The following is a 24,279-nucleotide window of genomic DNA, read 5'->3' on the forward strand; positions in this document are numbered from 1 at the left end:
AAGCAGGCAGTGGAAACTTGAAATGGGATTTCTTGTTTAGAAAGAGGTTACCTTGGGCCGGGGCCTCCCTCCCAATCAGCCCCAACATTGTAAGGCCAGCACACTTCACTGAAGCTTTTCTCCTCTCCACGGCAGAAGAAGGGCTCCAGGTTTTTAAATGATGCTGACTGTCCTTGAAAGGGAGGACTTCTCAACTCTTGAAGTTGTTCAGACCAGGCAGTGCCTAATTTGCAGAAAGGTATGCTGAGAAAAAGCTTACGGAGTTCTTCATCCTCTGCCACACCCTGGAGAGGGGACCAAGCTCCTTTCTGTCAGGGAGGAGACAGGCCAGCAAGTAGCTGATCTCCGCATGGCAGGTACTATGCATAGGACAGAGGAAGAGTGCTAACAGCTGGGTCACTCGTGCCTGCTCTGTGACCATGGGCAAGTCACTTTACCTCTTGGAGCCTATTTCTTCATCTCTCACAGGGATGATCTAACTAGCTCTCAGGCTCTAAGGTAGCCCACTAAGAATCAGAAGGGGCAGCAGGGACTTAGAGTATACTTCCAGTCTCCTCCCTGGGCAACCTCTCATGCATTGCGTTACTGTTGCTCCCATAGGGAATGTTCTCCTGTAAAGTAATCCTGCACCAGCCTGAGGCTGAACCAGGCATAGCAAGGTGGTAGCACCCCCAGGCTGTCGCTGTCTAGGACCACCTTGACCCTTCCACCAAGCAGCCCCCGCAGCTGCACTAGCACCCCTGGAAAGGGAGACCACACAGTCAGCAGGCAGGCTAAGCATGTGCTTAGGGCACCAATAATGGAGGTAGCTCAAGGAATCCAAGGAAATAGGCACTTTTTTGAGCTTTGTAAGTTTGACTTTTTTTTTATGTTGAATTGTACGGGTTGTGCGGTACATACCGTAATCTTCCCAGTGTCTAGTGCACTAAATGGCCACAAAAGGCAGACATTGGCCTCCCCAGGAACCTGGCTTGTCATGGAATGCTGGGTTTCAGAGTGTGGACTCCTCTCCCCAGCCTGCCCCTCATGGTGTAAAAGAGCAACTTATGCCGGGCACGGTGGCTCACACCTGTAATCCCAGCACTTTGGGAGGCCGAGGCGGGTGGATCACGAGGTCAAGAGATCGAGACCATCCTGGTCAACATGGTGAAACCCCGTCTCTAATAAAAATACAAAAAATTAGCTGGGCATGGTGGCGCACGCCTATAATCCAAGCTACTCAGGAGGCTGAGGCAGGAGAATTGCCAGAACCCAGGAGGCAGAGGTTGTGGTGAGCCGAGATCGCGCCATTGCACTCCAGCCTGTGTAACAAGAGTGAAACTCCATCTCAAAAAAAAAAAAAAAAAAGAGCAACTTATAATAGCAGGGGCCATTTATGACCCAGGGACATTGCTGGGGCTTGGGGGAGTGGGCTAGGTGTGGGCAGGGAGTTATCTTGTTAGAAACGCTGATTCCTGTGGGGAGACAGCAAATTAGTGACTCTACATAAGCCTTACTTTTCTTATCTGCGTAATGAAGGTAATAATACAACCAGTGTCTTACGATTGTTACTGGGACTAATGGGATATTTAATGTAAAGCTATTACATGGGCCTGGCTCACAGGTGGAGCTCCTGTGTTAGCTTCTGCTGCTGTTGCTGTAGTTGCCCTTACTGGTACCCGCTTGTTAAAACTTTTCACAGAGTGAAGTTGTCTTAATGTTCACATTCATCCCTGCCTTCTCGCTTCAGTTCATGAAACCACATCACACAAGATCACTCAAAGCTGAAATTTACCTCTATTCTTTCTCCCTCTCAAACATGAATTGGAGGACTTATCATTCCATTTGTCTATAAAACACTCATTTCTGAGACTTTCCCAGTTTGAGAAAGATGGATAAAGAGGGGGATCAGTTTTGCACTTTGCTGGAAACGCCTGTAAGAACGCCCCATTGGCAGAGACTCGCCTTGTGGAGCTCAACTTGGAAATTAATTTGCAATAGAAATTGAAGGAAAATCTATTTCACATCCACCCCAAGAAGGGTGGCCTCAGCACTTCTCTTCAGTTCACTCCTTGTGCCTCCCAAAAGGGAGCTGATTCTTCATACCTAGAATTTTCTGGACACCTAGAACACCCACACCCAGAAACCAGGTCCCAAAGAGATGTGAAGCCACAGTCACCATTTGTGTGGACACTGGGGGTAGGAAGTGGAAGGAAGGTAGCACCTGAGGGTGCACCTTCCTCGACCACCTCTCCCAGCCTCAACAGAGGGAGAGAAGAACAAACCCAAAGGAGAAGCTAGTGGTCGGCGCCCTCCCTCCCTCTTGGCCCCCACCTAGGCTGGGGTTGACCCCCTGAATCGAAAGCATCTGTCGTCAAGCTGCAACAGGCAGGGAAACCCTGTCACCAGGTTAAGGTTTAAGTCAGAGCATTTTCCCAAATTCAACATGTGCAAGCCTCCCGACTTGACCCCCAAAAAAAGTTCTCAGGAATTTGCATCCATCCCGGTCACACCTGGGCCAGTGAGGAAGCAGCGCCCATTGAGAAGAGCACAGCTTCGAGTTGTCTCTGAGGGCCTGGACCTGGTTCTGTTTGAGCCCTGCCTCTTCCTGGCTGTGTATTTTCGAGGGAGTTGCTTAAAACCTCTGAGCCTGATTCATCCATAAAATGAGGGTGATAAGAGGATTCAGTGAGAGACTCTGTATAAACCACCTCCTGTAATGTGTGGTGGGGGTGTGGGTGCTTGTACATACTGTTAAATTGCTACTATGGTGTTCTTTATTTTCCCTAAGCTGGATAACCTACAACTTGACCATCAACCTCTTTTTTTTTTTTTTTTTCGAGACAGGTCTCACTTTGTCACCCAGACTGGAGTGCAGTGGCGCAATCTCAGCTTACTGAAGCCCTGACCTCCTGGATTTAAGCCATCTTCCTGCCTCAGCCCCCCAAGTAGCTGGAACTACAGGCATGTGCCACCATGCTCAGCTAATTTTTTGTATATTTTAGTAGAGACAGGGTTTTACCATGTTGCCCAGGCTGATCTCCAACTCCTGGGCTTAAGCAGTCCGCCCACCTCAGCCTCCCAGACTGCTAGGATTACAGGCCTCACCATTGGTCTCTGAGTATATTCTTTTTTTTTTTTTTTTTTTTTTGAGACGGAGTTTCGCTCTTGTTACCCAGGCTGGAGTGCAATGGCGCGATCTCGGCTCACCACAACCTCCGCCTCCTGGGTTCAGGCAATTCTTCTGCCTCAGCCTCCTGAGTAGCTCAGATTACAGGCACATGCCACCATGCCCAGCTAATTTTTTTGTATTTTTAGTAGAGACGGGGTTTCACCATGTTGACCAGGATGGTCTCGATCTCTTGACCTCGTGATCCACCCGCCTCGGCCTCCCAAAGTGCTGGGATTACAGGCTTGAGCCACCGCGCCCGGCCTCTGAGTGTATTCTTTTTCTTTTTTTTTTTTTTTTTTTCCGAGATGGGGTCTCAATCTGTCGCCAGGCACCAGGCTGGAGTGCAGTGGTATGATCTTGGCTCACTGCAACCTCCGCCTCCTGGGTTCAAGGAATTCTCCTGCCACAGCCTCCCGAGTAGCTGGGATCACAAGCACGTGCCACCAAACTGACTTAATTTTTTTTTGTATTTTAGTAGAGACAGGGTTTCACCATGTTGGCCAGAATGGTCTCGATCTCCTGACCTCGTGACCACCTGTCTGTGCCTCCCAGAGTGCTGAGATTACAGGCGTGAGCCACCATGCCTGGCCTGAGTGTATTTCTTTTAAGAAATTGTTTTTCTAGAGTTTGAGGTGGTTTGAGGAAAAGTCCAGTCGCATGCATAAAGCGGGCTGGCCTGAGGAGCACAGCCAGCTGCAGAATTCAGGGGGAGGTTCTTATCAGGAGTGCCCTGCTGCAGGCTGTGGGAGCCTCTCACTGGCCCAGTGAGTCATTAGGGCCTGTTACCAGAGGAGGGTTCATGCAGGCAGGGCCTGGCTGGTGGATGTGCATTTGGGAGCCAAATTTCAGGTCCCAGCTTGACTCCTTTACCATGACTTCCTGCCTCAGTGGGTTCAGCACGAGAGTTGTCCAGCCAGTGTCTCTCCTTTCTTACCTCTTCCTTCCTTCCCACCTGTCCGCATCCTCACCCTTAGTGGCCATAATGCATTTAAGCCCCCAATGGCGCGATCTCGGCTCACTGCAACTTCTGCCTCCAGGGTTCAAGCCATTCTCCTGCCTCAGCCTCCCCAGTACCTGGGACCACAGGCGCATGCCACCACGCCCAGCTATAGAGCAGTGGTTCTTAAACTTGAGCGTGCAAGAGAATCACCTGGGGAGGTGCTTGAAAACGGAGTGCCAGCCCAGTCCCAGCTCTCTAGAATTTGCTAGACAAATTCTAAACAATCTGGAGCACTCCAAGAGCTGTTCTCAGCCCAGTTTCACTGAATGTGTCTAGTGGGGAACTGCGAATTTGCATGTCCAGGTTTCTGGGTGAGTCTGCTGTTTGTCTGGGGTCACTTTGAGAGCTGCTGGGCTGGCACAGAGAAGAGTTTCCTGAGTTGCGTTTGATGATAAGAATTTCTGAAGATTTGAGCACTGCCTTAAGATAGTAGCTTGATAGAAACCCCAAGAGCGGAAGTTGTCTAGAAAGAAGAGACAGGTCAGGGTTGGTGGCTTCCACCTGTAATCCCAGCACTTTGAGAGGCCTAGACAGGCAGTCACAAGGTCAGCAGATCGAGACCATCCTGGCCAACATGGAGAAATCCTGTCTCTACTAAAATAAAATAAAATAAATTAGCCAGACATGGTGGTACACTCCTGTAGTCCCAGCTACCTGGGAGGCTGAGCCAGGGGAATTGCTTGAACCCGGGAGGTGGAGGTTGCAGTGAGATCGTGCCCCTGCACTCCAGCCTGGTGACAGAGCAGGACTCCATCTCAAAAAGAAAAGAGAGAGAGAAGAGATGGCATCCCCCAGGATGCACCTGACCGACTTGCCAAAGTATTTCTCCAGATGATTCTGGTGCCCACCCCATAGAACCAGGCCCTGGGTGGTGCAGCTGTGCAGGTGACAGCTCACTGTTCTTTCTATTAAGCCACCTGTCCCCTGCTGAAAATTGTGCATTATTTTGACTATGGGCTCAAAGAGTGACCAAGTAGCCACCACTTTTCCAGGAGGACAATGGGAAGTTCCCACAAAAGGGAACTTAGGTTCAACAGGGCTGTGATCTCCAGGGCTTTTCAACTTGGCTCTAATAAAACTAAAGTTAGGAAGATGGCCCGTTGTCATCTAGAAGTTCCGCCATGAACTATTACAGAGTTTACTTGATGCTTAAGGAGAACAAGTCACGGTGGTTTTTTCTGCTGACTGTAGCGGAGTTTGGTTTTCTTGTTCCTGGGGTTTACTGTGTGGCAGAACTGGACAAGAGCATCCCAAGGCTTCTAGTCCTGCCCAAGTGCCTTCGCCCTTCCAAAGACAACAGCCCCAGCCTTCATTTGGAGGTGGGGGAGGAGGACACAGAGAGGGTTAGAGGAGGCTGTGGGCATCAGGATCCTGTTTGTTCTTGCTGGCACTGCCCGGCCCAGCTTCCTGAGAAGTGAATCAGCCCATCCAAGGCTTGGCATGCAGTCGTGAGCCAAGGTTGCCATGGAGATGGGTGAGGCCCAGAGCCCACAGGTCTGGGTGGCCTGACTTGTTTTTAAATGTTGACATCTGCGAACACAGAGGGCCTATCTCCACTTCTGTGGCTTTCTTAAAGCGTGACTGATGTTTGGGGGCCTGGAAAAACGCTGGTGGGGGAAGCTTGCATCCTCAGTATTTGGTGTGTTACTTCTTGGGTGCCATGAATGACTATGACTAATAGTCTCTCAAGTTTAGTACATTACAAAAACAAAAACCAGGGCTGACAAGCATCCTACTGAAGGAGGGTGATAAAGAGGTCAAGGTTTCCCTTCCTGCCCAACCCAGGAAAATCCCTTCCCTCTCTGTTATCTGCTGCTGTAATAACTCCTTTCAGCGGGGTTAATTTGCCCACAGAAGCAGTCTGTAATCCAAGGAAGGACAGAAGCCTGGAGTCTGAGCCAACAGCCTCCCTTGAACCTTCCTTCCCCGCTTTTCTTTGGCCGTTCCCATCCAGTCTTAGTGGAGCTCTGGATGGCAGTTTGTGGGGATGAAGCAGATAAATTTATCCATTTTCCTCCACCACCCAGAGCTCACACAGACTCTCACAGAAACCAGAAAACAGAACCCCAGTGTCCTGAATTCCCCCGCTGCCACCCAGCCGCCTTCTCCGATCACAGGAGGACACAACAGCCGTCCACAGAAGGCCCATGAATTGCCGCACCGTCACCTCACGTCTCTCTCAAGATTTATTATCATTGTCATTTTTCCCCCATGGAATCCGGCTGGCTGTCACACTTCTATACATCCATTACTTTAATTGTCACCTCCAATCCATGTTGAAGGCAGGACAGGAATCATACTATATACTTTTTTTACAAATGAGGACTGTAATGTTCAGAGAAGCTGAGGAAAGTGTGTAGTGTCAGGAAGCTCCCAGGTAGCAGTGCCAGAATTAGAGCTCAAGTTGATACCCATCACAGTGCAGTCATTCTCAACAGAGGCATGCAGTAGAATCCCTGGGAGTACAGAGTCCCCTGGGATAGCCGAGGCAGGTGCATATTCAGAAATCCCCTAGGTAGGCCGGGTGCAGTGGCTCACATCTGCAATCCCAGTGCTTTGGGAGGCCGAGGCAGGTGGATTGCCTGAGCTTGAGACCAGCCTAAGCAACATGGTGAAACCCTGTCTCTACAAAAAAAATACCAAAAAAAAAAAAAAAAAAAAGCCACGTGTGATGGCTTCCACCTGTGGTTCCAGCTACTTGAGAAACTGAAGTAGGAGGATCGTTTGAGCCTGGGAGGCAAGTGAGATTGTGTAGTGAGCCGAGATTGTGCCACTGCACTCCAGCGTGGGCGCCAGAGTGAAACCTGTCTCAAATAAAAAGTATTTTCCCAGATGATTCTGATGCCCACCCCATGTAGAACCAGGTTCTGGGTGATACAGTTATGCAGGTGACGGCTCACTCTTCTTTCTATTAAGTCACCTCTCCCCTGCTGAAAATTGTGCCTTATTTTGACCATGGGCTCAGCAGAGTAACCAAGTAGACATGGCTTTTCCAGGAGGACAGTGGGAAGTTGGGAAGAAAGTTCTCCCTTCTTCCTGGACTCCATCCACTCCCACTGCCTACCTCCAACCCCTTCCAAAGTGTTAGATGTGGCCGCCTCAAGGCTAAGGCAGTCCTCAGCGAGCAACCGCTGTGAACAATGATCTGGGCCTTCCAAGACAGCTGAATAGAGGAAGTGTAACAAATGTTTTTAAAATGGGCTAGGTACAGTGGCTCATGCCTGTAATCCCAGCATGTTGGGTGGCCAAAGTGGATGGATCTCTTGAGCCCAGTAGTTCAAGACCAGCCTGGGCAACATGAGGAAACTTTGTCTCAAAAAATTTTTTTTTAATTACCCGGGTATGGTGATGCACACCTGTTGTCCCAGTTACTCAGGAGGCTAAAGTGGGAGGATCACCTGAGCCTAGAGAGGTCGAGTCTGCCATGAGTCATGATCACACCACTGCACTCCAGCCTGGGTGACAGAGTGAGACCCTGTCTCCAAAAAAAAAAAAAAAATGTGTATGGCCTGTCAGGTCATATTCTAGAAGAGAGGACCTGGAGGAAAAGGGGGCCCACACTAAGAGTATCCAGTTTGTTTGACCACAAAGGATTTTTCCTTGAAGTAGGATTTGTCCCATAGGCAAACTTGGCTTCTCCCACCGGGAGAAGTGGCATGCGGTATGCCCTCCCCCCACACTGAAACCACCACCGTCTTCATTCAACCCATTGCTCTTTCCTCTTCCTCTGGATTACCTCCGATTTCAGCACACTGCTTCAGGAAGTTCCATCAGGAGGCCAGTCTGTCCGTACGCACCTTCCCAGGTTCTAACTGGAACTGGTTTTGCACACTTGGTATAGGGTCCCCAGAGCAGCCAGGTGCCCCTAAGCTCCATTACACTTTGATTTTTTTGTTTAGTCCTCCTTTGAAATCGGAAATGTTTCCTTTAACTCCGGGCATGTGTTTCAGACTTCTGAACCCGTCCCTGCAGCAAGATTTTACAATGTGAGTCACTGAAATTCTCATATTTGCGGGGGAGCCTTTGGTGAATTGCGCTTTCAGTGCTGAGTGGGTGTGGCAAGGGGTGACCAGGACATCATTCACTGTGGGCCTGAGTTTGGGCCACTGTTAGGTTTTCATGTCTCCTGAGGCTCACGTAAGCCCCAGGTGACCAGCTTACCTGTGTTCATTAAACATGAGAGTGTTTGACTGGACTTCTTTGAGGGATAGGGATGCTGGCAGCGTTGCAGATAAAGACTGAGGACAGCATTTCATGGGTTTTGGTGTTTTTGTTTTTGTTTTTGTTTTTGTTTTTGTTTTTGTTTTTGACACAGAGTTTCACTCTTGTTACCCAGGCTGCAGTGCAATGGCGCGATCTCGTCTCACTGCAACCTCCGCCTCCTGGGTTCAGGCAGTTCTTATGCCTCAGCCTCCTGAGTAGCTGGGATTACAGGAATGTGCCACCATGGCCAGCTAATTTTTTGTATTTTTAGTAGAGACGGGGTTTCACTATGTTGACCAGGATGGTCTCGATCTCTTGACCTCGTGATCCACCCACCTCGGCCTCCCAAAGTGCTGGGATTACAGGCGTGAGCCACCGCGCCCCCTATGTTTTTTTTTTTTTGGTAGGTTTTTTTGTGTGTTGGAGTCTCGTTCTGTTGCCCAGGCTGGAGTGCAGTGGCTCGAATCTCTGCTCACTGCAACCTCCGGCTCTCAGGTTCAAGGGATTCTCCTGCCTCAGCCTCCGAGTAGCTGGAATTACAGGCACTCGCTGTCACGCCTGACTAATTTTTGTATTTTTAGTAGACACAGGGTTTCACCTTGAACTCCTGACCTCAAGTAATCTGCCCTCCTCGGCCTCCCAAAGTGCTGGGAATACAGGCGTGAGCCGCCACACCTGGCCTGCATGGGCTTTTTATAAACTTTGTTTTTCAAAAGTCTGTATCAGGATTCGCCCATAAGTCACGTTGGGACACCCTTCACCTACAGAAAAGGAAATCGTTGTCATCCCCCAAATATTCCCTTCAGGGTCTTCCGCAGTATTTTCTCTGGGCAAATAATTGTTCTTTGTGGTTTCTGACTCGTGAGACATTAGAAGATGGATCTGGATAAAATTCCAGGTGGGAAAGGAAGCTGGTCCAAATGAAGAGGACCCAGGAGAAGAGATCCAGGTGGGCTCCAGATACTCTTTCACTGAATTCATTGAATTTACTTATGGAGTAATTATTTCCTAGTGACCATCTGTCCAAAGCATGGATGGGGCAGAGGAGATAAAAGAATGACTCAGAGGTTGCCTGGACCTCAAGGAGCTTGGGCTCTGCTGGGACAGGAGGCAAGCCCCGGGTAGAGGAAGGGCAGAGAGTGTGGAGCGCGGATGCTGGAGAGGACAGGACAGAGGTGACACTGTCCTGCTCAGGTGCTCAGCTTGCTCAGGGACTACATTTGCCATTTGCCTGGGGGGAATGGGGGAAAATGGGTGGGGGAGCAGGAGGCTTAGGTGGCCGCTGCAGCATTCCAGGGGGAGGGTTTTGCATGAGCAGAGGCGCAAGGCAGGAGGCTTAACTCAGGAAACTTGGAGAGGTTCCATCTAAGGAGCAGATCAAGAGTGGGGGGTGGGGGGTTCAGTGGTGTCAGCTGCCGCAGGATCCCAAAACAGGAGGATTCAACAGAAGTCTTTTTTTTTTTTTTTTTTTTTTTTTTTTTTGAGACAGAGTTTCGCTCTTGTTACCCAGGCTGGAGTGCAATGGCACGATCTCGGCTCACCGCAACCTCCGCCTCCTGGGTTCAGGCAATTCTCCTGCCTCAGCCTCCCGAGTAACTGGGATTACAGGCACGCGCCACCATGCCCAGCTAATTTTTTGTATTTTTAGTAGAGACGGGGTTTCACCATGTTGACCAGGATGGTCTCGATCTCTTGACCTCGTGATCCACCCGCCTCGGCCTCCCAAAGAGCTGGGATTACAGGCGTGAGCCACTGCGCCACAGAAGTCTTAAGATGTGTTGACCCCTTTGGGGTTGGGAGAGATGCAGTGACGAGCCAGTGAGGACTTGGAGGTGGTCACGCTGCCAGCTCAGGGGCGAAAGGAAAGCAGAGAGCACCCCGAAGGAACAAAGAGGGTTCTGTTTCCGGTTTTGTTCTATTTGGACTTTTAGGTTAGGGAGACCTGCCTGTGTCTTTGCAAAGGTCAAAATGTGGCAGAGGCAGACCACCTACAGAGTCAGGAAAGAGGTGAATTAATGGAGCGGTTCTTGAAGGAGATGGGAAGCTTTGAAAGAGAGAGGCCCCCCCCCCCCCTGCTTCTTTGTTGTTTTATACCCTTTGCTTTAGAGCAGGCGTCCCCAAACTACTGCCCGTGGGCCCCTGAGGCCATTTATCCGGCCCCCCGCCGCACTTCAGGAAGGGGCACCTCTTTCATTGGTGGTCAGTGAGAGGAGCACAGTATGTGGCGGCCCTCCAACGGTCTGAGGGACAGTGAACTGGCGCCCTGTGTAAAAAGTTTGGGGACGCCTGCTTTAGAGTGTTTTAGATCTGCAGAAAAGTTGCAGAGATAGTGTAGAGAATTCGTTCATCCTCCTCCCAGTTTCCCCCATGGTACCGTCTCATATTACCATGTTTCATTTGTCACAGCTCGGAAACCACCGTTGGTACCTTCTGTTAACTGAGCTCCGGACTTACTCGGATTTCACTCGTTTTTCATGGAACGTCCTGCTTCTGTTCCAGGGTGCTGTCCAGGACACCTCCTCAGTCTTCTCTGGTCTGTGACAGTTTCTGTCTCTCCTTGTTTTCCATGACCTTGACGGTTTTCAGAAGCCCTGGACGAGCATTTTGTAGACTGTGCTGAAATGAGGTGTACCTCATGTGTCTCTCAGAGCCTATTGTTTGCTAAGAAAAAAACTAGCCCCGGTGAAGAAATGAAGAAATTTCCAGTAAAACAATGGGAAAAAATTACCCTTTTCCTCCCTGCCCTCTCAAAGGGATGGAACCATTTTTGGCCAGATAGCAAAGGAGCTTTCGCTTTTCCCAGCAAAATCAGAATGTTTCTGTTTCCATTTGGCTTTTCTTGGAAACAAAAGAGGAAACCATGGGCAGGGCCTCCGGCCAGGAGTAGAAGCTCTGGGCTCTCTCCTGCATCCCCGCCCCACCAGCTGGGGAGACTGCAGGTTGCCATCCTCTCTCCAGAGCCCTGGGAACAGGGCGCTGCCTCACTGAGCATCCGCATCAAACCCGCTCTGCCCCTGTGATGGTGGGCTGGAGGGGGGGCAGCCATCAAGGCGATTGTGTGATTAGCGTGCCTGCCATATGGCTGTTAATTAACCTGGAAGGAAGCCATCGACCCCTTGGTCTCCCAGACCCTTATATTCTCATTTTTTGGAGTCCCTGAGTAATTGACTTGGTGCCGTCTTTTAAGGGTTAAAGCTCTCTCTGTTTCTTGCCGCTGGCCCCTCCCATTTAGTTTCTCCTCCGATTAAAGTAGCTGAAGCTGGGCACAGTGGCTCACACCTGTAGTCCCAGTGCTTTGGGACACGGAGGCAGGAGGATTGCTTGAGGCCAGGGATTTAAGACCAGCCTGAGCAACATGGTGAGACCCCTGGCTCTACAATTAAAAACATGTTTAAAATATGAGCCAGGATTGGGGGCATGCACCTCTAATCCCAGCTACTCAGGAAGCTGAAGTGGGAGGATGGCTTGGGCCCAGGAGTCCAAGGTTGCAGTGAGCTGTGATTGCACCACTGCACTCCAGCCTGGGCAACAGAGCAAGACCCTCTCTAAAAAAATAAAGCAGCTGGGGTGAAAGCTGGATGAGGGCCGGGGAGCCCCTCTATGCCACACCAGAAAGTGAGCTATCCTAGAAAATACTTCAGCGTTCCTTAGATAGCGCTGCCTGACAACCATAAAAGCCATTATTGGGTGGCACTGGTAATACGTGTTTTGTGACCGTGTGACCCCAAGCCATTGTGACTCAGCCAACTGGAGCAATTTCTCCAACAGTATTACAGAAAATGGGGCAGCTAATGGTTCACAATGCATCCCCTCTGGCCGGTTAGCTCAGTCATTCGATCAAGAAAGGCAGCAGGGTTCACTCCTGATTTTTGTGAGCCAAGTGCTCCCAGTCCTGCCCCTGGCCCTCCCTCTTCTCTTGAACCTTTCCCCGCTCTTATTGTGAGTCGTTAAGCATACGAGACACAGATCTATGAACGCTTTTTCCGTTTTTCCAGAGTCAGCTGCTTTTCCCTCCTGGTTGTAGTGAAGTGTTGCAGGTTTAACAACCAAGCAGCGTGATGTAAGGTTTAAAGTGGGGTCCAAATTCGGGGGACTCCCGACTCTAGACACGGCCTGGCCCTTGGCCAAGGTAAGACCCGAGATGCTTCCTTTTGTCTCCTGGTCCCAGTTTTCCAGACCAGAATCTTTTTACCACCCGTGCGCACGGACCGGATCAACGACTGGACTGAGCATATTGGCTCAGGGTCCTTGACGTTGGGGCTCTCTCTAAGATGGAAGGGGCCTTACCCCTGGAGGTTCCACTGGGGTACCCTGTCATCACCCGATGGAACATTCCCAGAGAGACCCGGCTCCTGCCCTGAGAGGCTGCTGTACAGTGTACTTTACCTCATCTTACAGCTCAGTTCCTTGGCAGGCCTGGGATTGTCTTCACTCTTTTCTGCGACTCACTTAGGAGTTTTCCAGCAGATAAGGGGTAGGGTCCTAACTTCACTCATCAGGGAAGATAAGATGATTTGGAGATAATTGCTCGGTAAGCACAAGCCTACAGCAAAAAGGACAGTCATGAGCACTGTCTCTCTATGACCCCATGCCAGCAAGAGCATAACAAGACAGGGAGAGAGGGAGGACCAGCGTGGGAAACAGGTTGTGGCTAAACATGGACCAAAACTGAGCTCCGGCCTACAGTTTTCAGGTTAACGCTTTCATGTCCAGGAGGAGGCCAGCAGCCTCAGGCTTCCATTCCCAGGGGTCTGACTAGGCCTCCATGGGTTAGGGTGGAAGGAGGAAAAGTATCACGTTTGTACTTTCAATGCTCAGGGACCCCAGGGAACCTAGGCCAGGGCTTGCCACTCACAGAGTCAAGACACACCCAGTGTGTACTTGTCCAGTCCCTTGCGTACGTGGATCGGAGCCACATGACTCTTCTACTCAGAATGCTCCCAGCAGGGCCTGCCTCCCCTCCTAAGCTAACTGCGGTGCTCCTGGTGGCCTGGGAACCCACAGTCTGAATGCAAGAACCCTGCCGGGTCCAGGACAGCGGAGACTCACGCTTCTCCCCAGCCAAGTAGTGATCTGTTGCCTGTGGATTAGGCCAGGAGACCCTCCCTCACATGCCTGCCTTTTATTAAGAAGGAAAACCAGGCCGGGCGCGGTGGCTCAAGCCTGTAATCCCAGCACTTTGGGAGGCCGAGGCAGGTGGATCACGACGTCGAGAGATCGAGACCATCCTGGAAACCCCATCTCGATCCTGAAACCCTATCTCTACTAAAAATACAAAAAATTAGCTGGGCATGGTGGCGCGTGCCTGTAATCCCAGCTACTCAGGAGGCTGAGGCAGGAGAATTGCCTGAGCCCAGGAGGCGGAGGTTGCGGTGGGCCGAGATGGCGCCATTGCACTCCAGCCTGGGTAACAAGAGCGAAACTCCGTCTCAAAAAAAAAAGAAGGAAAACCAGACCAGAGCTGTGTTTGAACTCAGAGCTCTCCAGTTCATTTTAACTCTAAAATTCGTGTGCCTTTGTGAGTTTTTCTCCTCTGCCTAGTCCAGCCATGGGGCCTGTGGCGTCGTGCAGTCCTTACCAGTGTTAGAAGCTGCCTGCCCTGAGGTGGGGCTGAGAGGCTGAGAAGAGGGTGGGAGTGCCGGGCTGGTGGGGCTTCGTGCTGGTAAAGTGAGGTGGTTCTCCCAGAGCCCATTTCGTACCTCCCTCTTCAGAGGCAGAGACACTTCTGATATTAACTCCTTTATTTATTTATTTATTTATTTATTTATTTATTTATTTGAGACAGGGTCTTACTCTGTCGCCCAGGCTGGAGTACAGTGGCGTGATCTCAGCTCACTACAACCTCTGCCTCCCGGGTTCAAGCGATTTTCCTGCCTCAGCCTCCCGAGTAGCTGGGATTATAGGCACGGGCCACCACACCCGGCTAATTTTTGTATTTTTAGTAGAGACAGGGTTTCACCATGTTGGTCAGGCTGGTCTCGAACTCCTGACCTTGTGATCCACCCACTTTGGCCCCCCAAAGTGCTGGGATTACAGGCATGAGCCACCGCGCCTGGCCAGCATCTTCTTTATTCTTTAGCCATACATCCCTAACAGGAAGGGGAGAGCCACATCTTACAATCCCTGCTTTGCAGATGGGAACACTGAAGCAATAGAATGTGAAGGCAAACTCTGCATTCCCTCATGGCGGAAACACACCTCCCTGGTAGGAGCAAATCCACCTACGCTCCAGGAGGGGAAGGGAGGTTGTGAGTGCTGCAGGCTGAGATCTGGGGTAGCCCTTCCCAGTGTTGTCACGTCCGCTGTCCACCCAACACGCTCACGCTCACTGCCGTATTGTGAGGGAAAGGAGAGGAGAAAGGAAGGAAAGGAAGAGAGGCCTGTCCACACCATGGACTATAACCAGCTCCTGGAGCCTAGAACCAAGGTTCCTGACAAGCAGGCTCTGACATAAGGGTGCCTCTGCTGAGGAGGGTGGACCAGCAAACCTGGGCCCACCCACTCCTGTGTCTAGCCGGCTACAACACTGGAGGCCTGTGAGTCACTCCCCCGGCAAGCCCTGGTACGGGCAACGACGAGGGAGCTCAGCTGGCACTGGGGCGACTTGGCAGGAGGCCTCCTGCACAGCATCTAGTTCAGCGGTGCCAGCATGCGGAGGCCTGACATGTCATTTACTGCGCAGCGGGTCTCCAGGGACATTGCAGCTGCCCGTTCTGGTGCATGTGGGTGAATATCACCCAGGTCAACAGTTAGAATGCGACACCCGCGGCCACGTGCCACCTCCCTGAGCATAATCTCCTCCTCCACCTGAACGTCACCGCTCACCCGATGATGACAGTGCTTTTCCTTTGTCATTTATAGGTACATGGAAGCATCTGCCTCTGTGTGCATCCCTAAACAGCACAGGGATTTTTAGCTACATGGAATCGTATATTGCATGTGTTCCTGTGGCTCTGGTTTCTTTGGTTTAGCATTGTGAGATGCACTCATGATGTGGCATGTAGCCAGAATTACTCGTTTTCACTGCTGTGTAGTGTTCTGTTGGCGATAAAGTACCCCTTTGGCCAATGGGCGCAGGTGGGTCACTGTTTATTCCTCACTTGCTGGTATTTTTAGTACCTGAATTAATCAAGCACGCCCCACAATGGCATTTACAACTACCAATGCCATTGGTACGTGAGGGACAGAGACCAAGGGTGGTCACATGGCCCTTTGCCAGTCTCACCCTTCAGCGTGCGGGGACCGCGTTGTCCCTGGCAGCCAGAATTAATGCTGACGTCTTGTGTGTCTTGCAGCTTGCCGGGATTGCCGTCCTTGCCATCGGACTATGGCTCCGATTCGACTCTCAGACCAAGAGCATCTTTGAGCAAGAAACCAATAATAATAATTCCAGCTTCTACACAGGTGAGGGGCGGGGAAGGCTCAGTGAATTCAGACTCTGCCTCTAACAAAGTTCCTCCAACTTTTGGAGACCCCATGTTGACCCAGGGACTTGGGCTTGGGAAAGACTTCCGTCTGGCCACGCTGGCCAGTCGTGTCCCTTTCAAGTTGTGCAGTTTGTGTGTGTGTCATCGTGCCTATGAATTTGCATTTAACTGATGTGGTTTCTTTTCCTGATGGCCAAGTCGGGCGTGTTGACAGTTTTCTGATGTGATGTTGGCTCTGCCAAAGTTGCACCCATTCTTGAGGGTTTACGAACCTCTGTTCTCATCTCTGATACTCTCTTTTAATACGTCTTCTTAACCTGCATCGTTTTCTTAATTCAAAAAGCTTTGTCCTGGGGATCTGCAGTGCTAGAAGAAGATATATAGATGACTGTCCTCGCCACTGTTCAGATAGGGACTCTGAGACTCAGGAAAACATCAGCCTCCTGGAAAACACAGCAGCAGCGGGAGAGACTAGAAGGGACTCTGCCCAGCCCTTTGGACCCTTGGTACTGGGGTAAATGCCGTGACGTTTAGTTTTATTTGTTTTTGAAGCGTCTTTTGCTTTGGGGAAAAGGCTTCCAGTTTAAGCCTGCCTGGGATCCTCTGAACATGAACGGACTTGGCAGGTTTCTTTCTACACTCAGGCTTCTTGGCAGCCTGGCTAGCACCATTCTGTCCGTCTCATTGCCGTATCACCACGTCAAAGCTCCCTGCAGAGGAGGGGGGAGCCCGGTGCCTGCCAAGTGCAGTCGCCCGCGTCTGTGTGAATTCAGACTCTGTGGCTGTACCCTGCCTGGCTTGGAGGTAGGAAAGTTTTCGTTTGTGATGAACAAAGGAAACCTCCTATTTTTAGGACGATGCTGACATGTCGTCAGGCTCAAAGTGTAAGTTTGGCCACTTCCTTCCCACCCACCAAAAAAGTTATTTTTACAAAGGAGGGAGAAAACAGTTATCTCTTAGTCCCTCAGGGAGAAGCAAGGCTGGCCAGCCGTGCGGACCTTCCCTTCCCTTCCCTTCCCTTCCCTTCCCCACCTCTTGAACCGGGCAGGGAGAGTCTTGAGAAACAGCTCATTTGATTGCATAACATTTGAGCCCTGTGGATAGTTTTGCTGGTTTATCGCCTTTTGTTGTTACCTGGAGTGTTTTGGGGTGTGTCTGTCTATTGTCAGAAAGAAAGTGAGAGAAAGCACAATGTATGTTTAAAAAAAAACTACACACACACACAGAGAGTTTTTAGGGAACAGGTTTCTATAGCGCCCTGACTTGTTTTAGCAACAGAGCATTTTTTCGAGTCTGTGGCAGACTTGGAATGCTGTCCTGCAGAGCAGGAGGGAGGAGGCGGTGCAGGGCCTGGGGAAGACCCTGCACGCTCCACGCCACATGCCAGAAGGGAGCCCTGCGTGGGGGCAGCAGGTCTGCCGCAGGGCCAGGCACAGGCAGGCCCGCTTTCCCAAGCAAAAGCCGCCCATGGCCGCCACATGTGCCTCTGAAGAGAGACTCAGTCCTCCCTTGTCCCAGCTGCTTCCAACAACCCGCTTTTTCTTTTCTGTTACCCAAAGCCTCTATGGCTGATTCTACATATTTTTAGATGTGGGAGGGAAAAATCTCACGGATAAGAGAGGAAGACACTAACATTTTCCAGCCCCCTTCTTTGTGTGTCATTCATTGCCTTGTGTGTATTGTTATATAATTTAATCCCCTTAACTCTGCAAGGAGTATGAAATGATTCCCATCTCCTAGGTACAGGAGCCGAGGCCTAGAGAGCTTAAATAACTTGTCTAAGCTCATATTCCCTCAAGAGGCCGGGTCAGGATTTGAACCCAGGGCTAAAAGAGCTGCTCTTTGGACTGTCTGTGCCAGGTTGTGGGGTCTCCCTCTGTAGGAATGGAAAGGTGTATACTGGCTGAATGTGCCCCATTAGCAGGGATGGGGTGGGGCTCTCCTGGCCCTTTAACTTCACCCAACTTGTAGTCGGGGAGAGAAACCCCTGCATCAGTGGTCCAGCCAGCAGCTGACAGGTGGGAAAGCCACAGGGTGGCAGGAGAGTAATGAGCACCGTTGGAGGAGCTGGGGCTCACCTCTGGGAACGTCACAGAACTCAGGTCCTGCGGGTCACTGCAAGGCCCCCCTGGTGGCCAGTGGTCCTACGTGAAGTGACCAGGAGGGTGATTTGAAGGCACAGCCCCAAAGAGACACAGATCCCCTAGTTGGAGCCTAAGAGCCGCTGTCCATTTATTTCTGCCAGAGAAATACAGATCCTTTGCAGCTACACCCGGTCCTGGGAAAAGAGCGGAGTTCTGAAGACTTCATTCTGCTCGCGGAAGCGCAGGCAAGGGGGATAATGCAAGTGATGTTAGAACAGCAGCACTGAGGCTGGGCACAGTGGCTCACTCTTTACATCAGATGATCCTCCCACCTCAACCTCCAGCACTTTGGGAGGCCGAGGCAGGCAGATCATCTGAGGTCAGGAGTTCGAGACCAGCCTGGCCAACATGGCAAAACCCCATCTCTACTAAAAATGCAAAAATTCACTGGGTGTGGTGGTGCATGCCTCTAATCCCAGCTACTCGGGAGGCTGAGGCACAAGAATCTCTTGAACCCAGGACGCAGAGGTTGCAGTGAACTGAGATCATGCCACTGCACTCTAGCCTGGGCGACAGAGCGAGACTCCATCTCACTGCCCACTCCTGGACACTGCTTGGGTCTGGGCTCTGCCCTGAACTTCACTGAATGCTTTAGGAAATAATAATCGTGGTCTGTGGGCAAAGGGCCAGGGAGGCGTGGCTCTGTGTCCCCTTCCCCACGAGGGTGTGAGACCTGCCTTCTATATCGGCCCAGAACCCTTCTCCCAGCGCATGAGCTTGGAGTGCCAGCCACATCCTGGCTGCTTTTCCTAATGCCATGGGATGACTGTCCTTGCACTGGGCCATCAACTCTCTGCAGGGCAACCCACAGGCCAGCCTGACCATGCATTTGACTTTTCAGAAAACCTGAACAGCCCAGGGGTGTCTTTTCTCCAGGGGCGCCACAGCTTACAAAGTAGAGAGAGAATATAACCAGGCAGAAAAGCAAGTGAAAACCTTTCCAACATTCGGAACAGCCTGTGGTGAGTCCAGAACAGCCTTATATGGGCCTTCTCTGCAGTCCAGGCCTGGAGATTCAGCCCGTCAGCAGGATCCCTAATCCCAGGCTGCAGTCATGCTGGGGAACTTCATTTTCTTGGTCCCAGGCCAGCAGCCCTTCCCAGGTCCCTGGTGTCCCTCCAGAACGATGGCTGCTGAATGAGGGCATCTGGGGGTCTTCAGCCAGAGGCCATAAATGCCCCCCCCATCCCTCAGCCAGCCCCCCTATCCATGATGAGGTGCCTGGTGATTTTCAGAACACGCAATGCTTGCCCTCAGTAAGCTTGCTTCGCCATCCTGGCTTGTGACCTGCAGCAGTTCTGTTTGTTGCTGTGGGCTTCATTTTCTCCCTCCTGAAACTGGCACAGCTTACACACCCACTGTCCTCTGGGGCAGAGAAGTAAATCATGTAGCAAATGGAATTCCACTGTGACACTTATTCCCGTGAACACGGAAGGGCGGGGAACCAAGACAGAACCAGTGAGGGCAGAGGTAGGGCTCCTTTGAACACCTGATGGAGTTATTTGAATATAATAAACTTTTATTGGAGTCCAGAGGCCCTACCGGATTCTGTTCTCCTTCACGCAAACAGGTGTGGGGAGTGCTGTTTGCAAGATGGAGCTGGGGTAGGGACGGGAGCCTGCTCTGCCCTCTCCCTGGCCTAAGCCAAGAGCCCTGATGAACAGTAAAAAACACTGTTCCCTTTCTTGTGTAAAGGACACCCTGGCATATGCTACTGCTGCGACACCAGCCTTTTTTTCTTTCTTTTTTCTTTTTCTTTTTTTTTTTTTTTTTTTTTTTTTTGCTAGGCCTGTAATGTCAGCCTGAAAAAAGAATAAACAACCCTTAAGCAAATTGATACAGTAATCCTAGAGAAGGCTCTGTGATGGATAACTTTTTCCATGACTCAGACAGCAAGCTGACATTCACTTGTTTTATAAGGGGGAACACTTTGTCATTTATCATCACCAGCCTTGGCTAACGAGCTTTGGGGGTAAGCAATGAGTGGCCTTTCCAAAGGCCCTGAGCAGCCCTTTTCAAAAGCAGCCCAAGCCCTCGGTGGTTCTGTGACTTCCGTGGGGCCTGCTTTCAGATGAGCCACGCTAAAGCGTGCCAGCTGCCGCTCAGTCCCCAAGAACAGTCACCAGGGAATGGCTTCTCTTCCCCTCGACTAGAGAGGGCTAAAGCGAGGCACTGCAGATGTGTGGCCATCCACGCAAGATTTAAAGCCCACAAAACCCTTGATCTTAAAATCTTCCTCTGCTGAGCCCTATCATGAATATTTAATATTAACCAGGAGGCCCATTAGGAGAATGTTCCCTCTCTCTGCATGGGAAATGCTTTTCCCTTTAGTAGCTCACTTGCAGCTTATCCAACTCCCATAGCCTCTGCAGGTCACCAGGCTCATGATCTGCGATCTGGACTTAGAGAAAACATGTCTGCCTGTTCATTCCCCTCCGCTCTATTTCATGGGCCTGTAAATCCTTTCGATCTCTTAATACCTCCTGTTTATTCAGCCCCTGCTGTGGAGCTCAAAGGAATGACCTCATCCTTCCTTGTCTTGCCACCTTGAGATGGGGAGAAACTGGGGCCTTTCCACTGTCCCCATGGGAGAGAACTGAAGGAGGCCGCCCTCTTACCCAGTGCCCCATGCGTGGGGCTGCACAGCCTCCCCAAGCCGAGCCTGTGGCCCCACAGTGTTTGACTGCCTAGGAAGATGCGACCTGACTTGAGGACAAGCTACATTTGTCCCCTTGCCCAGTCTGGGCCAGGCATGCACAAGAACAATACCCATATTCATGCAACATGGGGTTTGCCAGTAACCCCACGTGACTTGACCTCACGACGGATGTGGGGGAGAAGGGAGAGGCACAAACGCTCTCTGTGTGCATTCTGCTCTGTGCTGCCCGTGAGCCTCAGCTGTGGGCAGACTGCATGGTTTGTTGCCTGCAAAGCCTCAGCCCTGCTCGGTGCAGATGTGGGACAGTGAAGTCAGTGTGTCACCTGCCGAGCTTCTCATCGAGTGTCCTGCTGTGTATTGTGGGGAAACATCACAGACACACACACACACACTCTCTCTCACACACACACACTCACACACAATCTCTCTCACACACATTCGCACACACACACAATCTCATACACTTTCACACACAGTCACACAGACACAATCTCACACACTTTCACACACACACAATCACACACACTCAATCACACACACTTTCACACACACACTCACACACACACTCACACACACACAATCTCTCACACATTCTCACACAATCATACATTCTCTCACATACACACAAACACACTTTCACACACACAATCACACATACACTTTCACACACACACTCGCACACAATCTCACACACAATCTCACACACACACTTTCACACACATACATTCTCACACAATCTCACATACAATCACACACGTTCACAATCACACACACACTTTCACACACACAATCACACACTTTCACACACAATCACACACACACTCACACACAATCTCACACACAATCACGCACTCACACACAATCACACAGTCTCACATACACTTTCACACACAATCACATGCACTCACACAATCACACACAGTCTCACATACACTTTCACACACAATCTCACACTTTCGTGCGTGCGCGCGCACACACAATCTCACACACACACTTTCACACACACACACAATATCTCACACACACACACACACACACACACACACACATACACATTTTCAGCCCCTACTTCAAGGAACTCTCCCTGGTCCCAACTAAAGGAGAATAGAAGTGAGGAGACAGCAGCAGGTTAAAATTCACTGTGGTGGTTACTAATGATGGTTACTCGTGCTCCGTGTAACTGAGAGTAACAGCAGCTGGCATTTGTTGTGTGTATGTGGATTATATCACAGCAGTCCTAGAAGTAGGCATTATTGCTACTCCTGTTTTACAGAAAGAAAACTGTTTCACAGAGAGGAGTCACAGAGCTAGCCTCCAAACTGAGGCATCTGGGCTTCAGAGCTGGTACTCTCGACACATGACAGCAGCCTCTCCCAAGGCTAGACAGAATATGCCTGCAAGAACAGGGAGGCATGGCGACGTCTCTGCTGGTTTTCCCCGGGGACCGGTGTAGGGTGCTGACTGAAGGAAAAGTCCCTGCAGGGCAGCTGTGGCTTCTCAGGAACATAATTGTGAGGTCGCCCCTCTGGGCCTTGGTGGGCTGTGGAGTGAATGGGCTGGCCTCCTGCTCCACTGAGCTCCTGTCCCAGGAATTTGCACTGTTCTGGGTTTGGGCAAAAGTCCTAGAAGTCACTGCCCCTCTCCCACCTCCTTCCCTTCGGCCGCTCAAATCAAGGGCTTAGTAATGGTGTCATTCACCCTCTCCTTAGCAAGGAGGAGCCTCTTCACCCTTAACCTGGAGTAACTGAGTTGCAGCTGTAAGATCTCGTTAGCATGCTACAGAGATCTTTTGAAATTGCCAGCCACATACCACTTTAATTTTACTGGTAAGGAAATTGAGGGCCCGAGAGGGAAAATGCCGTACTCAAGGTCACACAGCAGTTAGCAGCAGTGTTAGGACCCAAAGAAGGGTCTTCTGACACCCAGATCTGTGTCCTTTGCACTAGAGTCAGGTATTGAACCTTTGCCAAGAGGTGGCTTTGGGTATTCCTGACTGTGTGTGCCTAACTGCCACCCAGCAGCAGGGCAGGGAGGGCTCCCTTCTGGGAACAGGCAGAGTTGGTGCCCCCCAGGGTAGGGGGAGTGCCTAGGTGTGCACAGCCCCTTCCTACTGGAAATCTGCTCTGACAGCATCCTCTATAAGGCAGAGTCCCAGAAGGTAGCCGAGTGTGCCTGCTCTGTGCTGATTAGCTCGAGTGGGTCCATCTTGCTGGAAAGAGCTGACAGACTGGACCAGTTTGCGTTCCGAATGTGGGAGTTCCCATGGATGTTCTCTGTCCTGGGTTGAGGGCTGATGGGCGCCTTCCAGAAGGGGTGAGGGTTAGGTAGGAGGATAGGCCTGGTGAAGCCGAGTCACGGAAGAGAGTCTGGTGGGAAGGAGACCTAGGGGCAGAGGCAGAAGGGGAGGCTGTATTTTAAGGAAAGGGAACTTCTTCCCTGGGATGAGGGGACTAAGAAAGGGGAGGCGGGAGTTAGGCAGAGGAAACCAGGAATCGCCTGAGACGCCCCGGCCTCTGAGCTGGTGTCTCCACGCGTGTGTGCTTCCCGTGTCCTCCCGCAGGAGTCTATATTCTGATCGGAGCCGGCGCCCTCATGATGCTGGTGGGCTTCCTGGGCTGCTGCGGGGCTGTGCAGGAGTCCCAGTGCATGCTGGGACTGGTGAGTATCCCCGCCAGCCACCCTGACCCCCACCGCCCAAACCTCAGTAGACCCAGACCCAGACCCACAGAACAGATGGACGGGGATGGAGCCAAGAAGGTACCCAGAAGCCATGAGCTGTCCTCAGCCTCCCCAGTGTTCCTCGCTCCAGGCCCCCTGAGCCACTTGGCCAGGCAGCCACACTGTCCTCAGCCCGGGCCCCTCCCCAGTGTGGGGCATCACCCCTCTTCCTTTCTGGAGCCTACTTTATTGCTTCCCCTGGGCAGCTACAAGGACTTTGTTTCTCCTTTTCTCGAGGACCACGTTTGCTTTTTTCCCCTGAATCCACAGGTACCTTTGCCTTCTCTTTGTTTCAGAATCTGTTTCAGTCTTTTCCAGACTCCATGGAGTGGATTCATTCCCTTTATGTCCCCAAATCTCTGTGGCTTTTGTGAGCAGTGGCAGTTTCCTGCTCCCCGACTCTTAACCAACACCTCGTAAATGCTAGTTCTGGGCTTGGCTGTGCTCAGCTTTTTCCTCCCGCCCAAGCACCTGGCCTCACGGTGGCCTCTGCCCTCTCCTCGGTTAACTGCCTGTTCTGCGAACTTCCTCCCTGCCCCTTCAAGGCTGTTCATTTGCGCCACCAGATACCGGTTCCCCAGGGAGTTGTCCTTCTTCCTCGTCCCAAAATACCCTTCAATTTTCCTGGCTGGTGGGCTGGGACTGTGCCTCACCCCATCCCCTCATTGCCTTCCAGTTCTTCGGCTTCCTCTTGGTGATATTCGCCATTGAAATCGCCGCGGCCATCTGGGGATATTCCCACAAGGATGACGTAGGTTTTTTTTCCATGAGATCTCTTGGGTTTGGGAGTTGGGGGATGGGAGACAGTGCAGCAGGGGGCAGGTCCTGGCTGGGCACTTTGTTCAGCTTTCAGCTGTTGACCAGGCCCCTTATCTCATCACGTGCCAGTGAATGTGCCCCCCTCGGGGCAGGGACTGTCAGCATGCTTACTGCCCTGTGCAGGATTGTGCCAGCTGTGGTGCTGGCTCATAGATGTT

At 51.3% G+C, this 24,279-nt stretch overlaps 1 protein-coding gene across 1 annotated transcript in view; it reads left to right on the forward strand.

Moving 5' to 3' along the window:
- CD9 (CD9 molecule) overlaps positions 1–24,279 on the forward strand; it is a 39,532-nt gene that overhangs the window by 10,809 nt on the left and 4,444 nt on the right. Inside the window, exons 2-4 of the mRNA XM_003942175.4 lie at positions 15,650–15,758; positions 23,145–23,242; positions 23,979–24,053. Coding sequence (XP_003942224.1) covers positions 15,650–15,758; positions 23,145–23,242; positions 23,979–24,053 — 282 coding nt within the window. The remainder of the gene's footprint in view (positions 1–15,649; positions 15,759–23,144; positions 23,243–23,978; positions 24,054–24,279) is intronic.

The sequence above is a fragment of the Saimiri boliviensis genome, chromosome 7, assembly GCF_048565385.1.
Source record: "Saimiri boliviensis isolate mSaiBol1 chromosome 7, mSaiBol1.pri, whole genome shotgun sequence".
In the NCBI taxonomy this organism is placed as follows: domain Eukaryota; kingdom Metazoa; phylum Chordata; class Mammalia; order Primates; family Cebidae; genus Saimiri; species Saimiri boliviensis.